At 46.4% G+C, this 8,254-nt stretch overlaps 1 protein-coding gene across 2 annotated transcripts in view; it reads right to left on the bottom strand.

Moving 5' to 3' along the window:
* The window catches only part of LOC113218051 (uncharacterized), a 53,717-nt gene that overhangs the window by 31,440 nt on the left and 14,023 nt on the right, over positions 1-8,254 (bottom strand). Inside the window, exons 2-5 of one of the 2 annotated variants that reach the window (XM_052263670.1) lie at positions 4,016-4,678; positions 3,884-3,914; positions 2,611-2,690; positions 1,926-2,093 (exon numbers count right to left, since the gene is read on the bottom strand). In XM_052263670.1, the coding sequence (XP_052119630.1) occupies positions 1,926-2,093; positions 2,611-2,690; positions 3,884-3,914; positions 4,016-4,678 (942 nt within the window). Of the gene's footprint in view, positions 1-1,925; positions 2,094-2,610; positions 2,691-3,883; positions 3,915-4,015; positions 4,682-8,254 lie in introns of both variants that reach the window. The other variant, XM_052263669.1, reaches the window with a different exon arrangement.

The raw sequence follows: 8,254 nt of genomic DNA, 5'->3' as shown, positions 1-8,254 counted from the left end.
AAATCTATGGTTAGAGTTCTATTTTCCCATAAAGGGCCATGTAAAACAATTGACTATCGGGGCAAAACGATCGTAGAAGACAACTCCGCTGTTTAAAAATGTCCGTCAGTGACGGCTTTTGTGAGCGACTGAGAGTTGCTACGGGTTGTTGAAGCAGATCACTAGACGCGTCCTTGCAAGACGCCGCTAGGGACGTATTGCAACCATACGTAGCACGTCTCAGTCGAACAAAAATACCGTCACTGACGGACATCCCTGTCAGGAATTGCCCTGCAATCAAACCTTACATCAAAATGTGTTGTAAATTTACAACAATTTTTGTAACAGTGTAGTGGCAGAGCGTTAGTCGTTAGAGTACTAAAATTATTTTCCTAAATTTATTTATTTGGAAGTGATACACGCGAAACTCTTCTGCATTTACTGTGCATAAACATGCAGAATTTTATACAGCCATAAGTATGCACAAATGCTATTGTGTGTTATTATGTACAAAATTGGCCCGAATTCTGCACAAACTGTACATAGTCATGCATAAAATTGTGCATAATATTGTGGTTGTCAAAACTGGCATGCCGGCTGGTAGCGAGACAGTCCAGCTCCAAAAGCAAATTCAAAATATACAGGCGCTAAGGCTTGTATCTTTAAATTCAATAAGGCATCAAAATAAGACTGAAAATCTGCTTATCAAAACTTGAACGTTTATCAGCAGTATCGACAACGGCAAACCTATTAATGAAACTGGATACTTTCACCGCACCCGCCCAATAGCGCTTTTTTGTGTTTCGGAAAGCTCTGATTAAAATCAAAAACAACGAAAATCAGCAAATAATGCTAGAATCGCCATTCAAATTTTGCTGGATTCGTCATTTCTGCGTGCGCGAAAACAAGAGCATTTCATATTTCAGAGCGCTGTGGTTGTGTGATGTCATGTTTGTACACCTGTACCAACTGTATCCGGTGCAGTGATAGAGGTGATGTGATGATTGTGTATCGTACCTGTGTTCAATAAATAGTGTGATTACAGAATCTAGACTTTCATATTAGAAATACATGTCATTAAACAGTGGTTCAAATTTAAAATTTGAGACTAGGGATCACTTATCAAGTAGACGGGCCATGTGGCACGCGTGCCGATTGAGCTTTACGTGGGCAGGGGTTGGGTCGCGGGGCGCGCGAGGAGGAGCGCTGTGAGAAGCTCAAGTGAGCTGGCCCACCCTGGCTCGGCGCGAAGCAAGGGATAAGGGCGCTATGTGTATAACACAGCCAGAGCGATGACAGCGGACTGCTACTGGGGACGAACGAAACGGAGACCACGCTTGCCCCACAGAGAATGTATATTATCAACGTCAATCGGCTTATCAAAACTGTAACGTTCGTCGGCTGATCAAAACGGGAAGCTTTTACCTTCGGGTACACTGTTAAATTCCTGCAAAGTATTTTGCTCCTTTGTAACTACGAAACATTCAACTTCGCAATTACAAAGTGATGCTTTGCAATTACGAAGTTACACTTTGCAATTGCAAAGCGACGCTTTGCGGCGTTTTCATTGCTTCGCAATTGCAAAGCATCACTTTGTAATTGCAACGTAAATGCTTCGTAGTTACAAAGGAGCAAAATACTTCGCAGCTCTGCAAAGCGAATGCTTTGTAGGAATTTAACAGTGAGAGACAGACCACAAGTGGCTGTCTAAAAATCTGCATGCTTATGCACAACACAATGGATGAGGATTTACGCTTTGTGGATATAGTGCAATTAAAAAAAAAATGGAAAATAGATTTTAATAAACGTTTTCCCATAACCTGGTATTTCAAGAGGTCTGCCTACCTGAGGCAAATCCCAAAATAAAGCCCATAGATTTGTGTGCGAAAGGGCGAATGCACGGCAGGGCGCGAGAGACGCCGCCTACAGGTCGCTTTTGCACTCACTGAAAGGCACAAAGTCTTCGGAATCAACAATCGGGTACGCGATGTCCTCGCCACGCACTTCCCACACGTCGAGCTGGAAGTGAGGATCCTCCAGTGTCTGATCGATGTCAAACCTCACGGTGTTGCCGTCCGTAGTCTTGAGGCACTTCAGCATAGGATAGTTAAAGCCTGGCGAACAAGGGATAGATAGAGTAGGTCGACGCGAGTAGAACACGGTTTTGTCTACTCTACTTTTTGCCTTGCCCTTCACGGAAAAAAAAGGTTGATTGTGGCAGCTAAAAGTCGATCGATACAACCATTTCTCTCGATAGATACCAGGAGTATCGACTTTCTGATTGTGACAACGAAGCGGAATAGCTGCACCAGGTTAGTTGCGACAACCGGCGGGTTGATCGTGGCGATCAGAACCGCTAATAGCAGGAATCGAACTTAACTGCGTTGTGGGGACTAGGAGTCGTTTGACGACAAACTTACTTGTATGAGCAGAACCAAGCCAGAAAGTAGGGCGAAGTTTGATTGTAGCGATCGAGCAGACCTCACGAAGCGAGTTGTAACACGACGAGGAACCCAGCCGGCTGCCACAACCAAGCGGTTCGATACTTACAACCAATTCACTCTCAACCAGGATAATCTGGTCACCACGACCAACACTTTTTTTCCGTGTTCACTAGACATGTCCTCTTACTGGTTGTATCCTCATACGAAGTGTCATATCTCATCTCGTTTTCGCCGCAGAAACTCCTCCAGGGGTCACCATTGTCTCCTCTGTATACGGAACAAAACACTTTTGGTTGGCACACCGTTAAATGCCTACAACGTTTCGCAATTGCAAAGCATCACTTTGTAATAGTAAAGGAAATGCTTCAGTTACAAAGGATCAGATTACTTCGCAGTTCTGCAAATCATCGCTTTGCAGGAATTTAACAGTGCATAGTTGTATACACTGCACGGAAAAAAAAGATTCGCTGTGCCAGCTAATACATTGACTGGTATTTGGACAGATAACCTGATAAGTTTCTGAAAATACTATATGAGCTATTATAATCGATTATTGACTGTAGCAGTCGATTATTGACTCTGGAAAATAATATGGAGATTGTAGGAACATTGGTTCCCAGAGTCAATCATCGATTGCTACAGTCAATAATCGATTATAATAGCTCATATAATATTATCAGGTTATCTGTCCAAATACCAGTCGATAGTATCACTGTGAAAAATATCGTCGTAAATTTACAAAAATATTGTAAACTCGAATTATAATTTAAGTTGTAAATTTACGAGAGCATATTTTTTACTCGCCAATGGATTTTAAGTCGATACGTACTGCATGTATTTTTACGATTTCAAATTGTAATTTTACAACTTGAGTCAAGGAAAATTTTCCTGTAAACCTACCTACTTTTTTCCACAGTGATTAGCTGGCACAGCGAATCTTTTTTTTTCCTTGTGCTAACCCAACAATGCATTAGTTCACGCAAGGGAGATTGTACTTTCAATCTCACACATACAAGTATGTACGCACCATAGTAAGTACACTCTTTCTTGTGTGTACCGGGTGTATCTGTGAATACGCAGCAGTGTTGCGGGATTGCATACTCAATATCGCCACAGGGGCCATGGCCGCTTACGGGTGTAGAGAGATGGCAAACTGCTGCGTATTTACAGTTACATCCGGTATACGTTATACCGGGTGTCCAAGCTAAGACATGCTCATGCTAGTACATTGGGTTGCCGATGCACTGGCTGCAGGGGCTGCAGGCGCGGGGCGCTGGCGGGGGAGTGGTAAAGAAGCTGCCACTCCCCCGCGACTCACCCTGCGCCTGCAGCTACTGCAGCCAGTGCCTAGGCGACCTAACGTACTACTGGCATGTCTTAGCTTGGACACCCGGTAGATACTGGCAAAAACACTCTTCTCTCTGCGAACTCTGACAAGTACAGTTCACGAATATGCGTGCCTGAACGGGATGCGCGTTGGACGTCTCGGTTCTGAAACGAAACGTGAAATAAAGTTGAGAGAAACCACCGATACTATCCCGCTGTCGCCGCTTTGGTTGATACCCCATCTGGTTCACCATTTGTCTACCCACCTGCCTCGCAGCTTGCGCATTGAAAAATCACGGGCTGCGACTGCGCTCTGTCCCTCACTTGGGCTGTGGGGCTAGCAGCGGTGGCTGCGGTCGAGCGGGCTGCAGCTCCTTTGCGCCGGTGACGGCGGGGGCGAGGCGGAGCGTGCGCGGGGGTGCGGGCCGCGGTGAGAGGCGCGGGCCGCGGCAGGGGGGGCCGCGCCACGCTGGGCGGCGGAGGCGCGGGGCGGCCTCTGCCGATGCTTGATTTCTGCTCCTCAGCTGCGAACGAGTCAGAGTCGGTCCAATTTTCGGAGCAGGACCTCCAGAAGTCGTTCAATGACGGCCTGCACCGTGGTTTTGCGCTTGTCGCGGTCGACGTTGAAGTCGCTGGTGCATCGGTCTGAATCTCTCGCGTGGTCCGGCGTGCATGGCGCACACTGGCGGCCACGTTGGCCAGCGAACTGCCAGAGAACGAGTCCTCAGTCGTCGTGTCCTCGCAGTCTTCGCCGCCACCGCTGCCCTCCAGTGAGAGACTAACCACATATCCCGAAACGGAAGAGTTCAGCTCTGGGCCCACTGCCCAGCGAACTAGAAGCACATTATCGTGCACATCATCGTCCCAGTAATTGGAGCCGTCTAAGGACCGTAGGTAGTAGGTGGCTTTCAGCCATGTCACCTGCGTCGCTGCTGCGAAAAAGGAAAGGGGGGAGCAGGAAGGTCAGTTCATCTGTCATGTGCGGGCCGTGCCCGGTGGTTCAGCACGCAAAACAACAAAAATTGCTAATGTAGTTAAACCTTAGCTCGCCCAGCTAATTTCTTAGCTGGATTCGTGACTGCTAATAGTTTTAGCTCCTACAGTGTATACTCTTCCTCTACCTCCGAGGAATAACACACTAAATCCTTATGCACTTTGTTGTGCATAAAACTTGCAGGATCTCATGCAGCCATAAAATTATGCACAATTTTATGCATAACTATGTAGTGTGTGTATAATTATGCACATGTTGTACACAATAATGCATAAAAATTTGTGCATACTTATTTATGGCTGCATGAAATCCTGCAAGTCTTATGCACAAAGTGCATAAGGATTTAGTGTGTAGGTCCGCTCTTCTGCCAAACCAAGTTGCCAGCTCCGCTTCGCTCCACCGGCAACTCGGTTCGGCAGAGAGCGAGCGGGCCTGGCTTGGCCTGCCGGTGGCGTCTCTGATTTTTCATGGTGTCATATAGCTTATATCGGAAAACAGGCCTTCGGCCCGTTTGAGTGACGGCTCGCATTGAACCATGTTTTTGCCAGGTACCGTTGCTGTCTACTTCGTAATCAAAACACAACAAACGAAGCATTCTTTTCATACGCTGAACATATGTGACTGTGTGTGTCGCAGTTTGTAGAATACATGCAAGTTATGCCAAATCCGAGGGGTCTACAACTCGCCTCAGCCGTGTACTTTTGAGTATAGATTATAAGATTATAGAATGATTATAAGATTATGGAATGGTTATAGACAGATTATGAAGATTATAATGAATGTAGAATGCACGAGGCAAAGTAATAATCTGAATGTTGTCTGGAACCTTGTCGATGGTGACGGTTAATTCGTAGATAAAAGGCAGTTAAACGGTAGCTCATCGGCAGACAATCGGCAGTCTATCGGTAGCCAAACCGTAGTCAAACGGCAGACAATTCTCTCTGTCAAACGGCTGACAAACGGCAGACAAAACACAGCCAAACCGCAGTCTATCCTCAGCCCATCCTGAGCTCAGTTAATGAGGATTGACTGCCATTGTCTGAGGATCGACTTACGCTCTCAGACAATCTTCAGTCCTCTGTACGAGATGAAAATGAAAACAATCGACTCGGCCGGGCAGCCGCCGGCCCGGTCCGGCACCGAACCCCTGCCCCCCGACTGGCTGTCGGAGTGCTTGCCCACTTGGCCACAGAGAGCTCGCTGGGAGAGGAGCTCAGCGGAGGCAGCTTCGCTCCACCAGCAACTTGGTTCGGCAGAGAGCGGGCCTAGCTTGGCCTGCCGGTGGCGTTTGGGACGGGCCTTCGGCTTGTCCCTTCTGATTGTGTGGTGTAATATAGCTCCTCTAGGAAAACGGGCCTTCGGCCCGTTTAAGTGACGGTTCGATCTGAACCATCTTTTTGCCAGGTACCTTTTTCTTTCTACTTCGTAATTAAACCTCAAAAAACCAAGCATTATTTTCATACGCTGAACATCTTTGGCTGTGTGTGCCGCAGTTTGTAGAATACATGCAAGTTATGCCGAATCCCTTTTACGTTATTGATGTCAGCTTATGAATCCAATAACACACCTACATGAAAAGATACATAAGACTTAGAACCAGAAGAAATAGACATGATGGACAGAGCAGACAGAATACGGCCTAATTTCAGACGTGCTAGACACACTTCGGACACGGAGTGGACAGTGATTCTGTCCATTATTCTGTCAACTATCCCGCCAGGGATATACTTCCAGGCATACTCTGAATGACTACGAACGTGTCCGCAATGATTTCGCTATGAATACTAATAGAAAGGAAGCAGCTTGTAAAGTACAACAAAACAACGAAAGAAATATTTGTTTTGCATGGAAGTGTGTAAAAATTTATTAATGCCAAAAGGGCGGTCGCCGGACGGATCAAGAGACTGACAGGCGGCTTGTCAATACACACTGAGAAAAATTTTTGGTGCCAGGCACTAAAACTTTAGTGCCCAGGTCGAAAGTTTTTCGACGCACTAAAGTGTTCAGTTCCAGGGGCAAAAGGCGTTTAGTGCGCCGGCTTTGGTGCCAGGCGCTAAATAGATCAGGCAGTGGCACTAAAGAATAGGCAAGCTCAGGCATTATTTAAGTCTTTTCCCCGAACATAAACTGGATACGACGACACGGACAATATTTTTACTAGATTTGGTTCAGAATCTGCAGCAAGGGGATGAAACAGTGTGCTTGTGATTCATAGGGGTGGAAGAGCCTTGCACTTTTCGTACAAGAAGTTTCCCTTTTAAAATCAGCGCCATGGTATCACATGGCGGAAAGTGGAGGCACCGCTATGATAGTAGCTGCGCCTGTAATTGGGGGGAACTGCCCCAGCACCAGATGCTGTGTGCACCCGGGGCACCCAGCGAGATACAAGGCAGGCATTTCGATAGCGGTGCCATCTAGCGGTGACATCCGAACTACTCAATCATGCATACTTCGTCCATCAAACAAAGTGCACCTTAGCCTACAGCACAAAACGTGTTTGGCGCCTGGCGCTAAACCCCATTATTGCTACACCTCAGAACTTCTATTGGCCAGCACTAAATGTTTTGCCACGGGGACAAAGTGGGACGCATTAAACAAGTGTTTAGTGCCAGGAACTAAAAATTTTTCTCAGTGCACGTCGTGTCGCGTCCACGTTTCGCAAGTTTTGTACATTAAGTACTTCGTAATCCGCTCCAACATGTTCTGCGCAACTCACCAACGGCCCGCAAGGTGTGTGTTTGTCTGTCAAGGTCAAGGGAACGCTCATGGTCCACCCAACGTTTGTTCATAACCCATGATAATTTTCACAGGGCCGTTTTTACGCCGCCTCTGACCTTGGTCATGGGCTAGGCTAACTTGTCGCATTGCCGCCCGGATGAGCTCCTTGCCTACTCCGTGAAAATGAAGATGATGCCCCGGGTCGCGAGTGCAAGCCATGCCTTCGGCCGTGACGTCACAACCTTCTTCCCCTTCTTCACTGCCTCTTGCTCTCCAAGAGATGTGTGTGCAGTGCTATTTGTGTGCTTGTTGCAATGAGACTCAGTGAGCCATTGAATAATTAAATTTGCCATGTCGTGACGACATGTTTGTTGTGATGTGAGCGTGTGATAAGTTACGGTCGGGGAGGCACCACTCGCGCCGCTGTGTTTAATTTGTATCAACCTCTAGTATGTTGAGTTTTGTACTCGACATAGATACATCCCTTCTTTTCTTCACCGGTGAGTCACATTATTTATATTTATCTTGGGCCCAAGTGTTTGTGTTGCACTGTGTATAGTGTTATGTATGTGTAAAATTGTCACACTTTTGTGATTGAGTCAACCATGATTGCACTTAATACTTAATTAAAGTAATTGAGTGTGTACTAAAAATTCTACTTGTCTTATGCACTGAGAGTTTTTGTTTTCTGTGAGTGAGTGTTTATCACTGTGTGCTGATCTTAGTTAAAAATTTAACTTGATTATTTAAGCCCTAGGTGTGCCTTCAATGCCATCTATAATTGCCACTCTCT

This window comes from Frankliniella occidentalis, unplaced genomic scaffold (assembly GCF_000697945.3).
Source record: "Frankliniella occidentalis isolate FOCC.00 unplaced genomic scaffold, Focc_3.1 Scaffold13, whole genome shotgun sequence".
Classification (NCBI taxonomy): Eukaryota; Metazoa; Arthropoda; class Insecta; order Thysanoptera; family Thripidae; genus Frankliniella; species Frankliniella occidentalis.
This window is presented reverse-complemented; position numbering and strand designations above follow the sequence as displayed.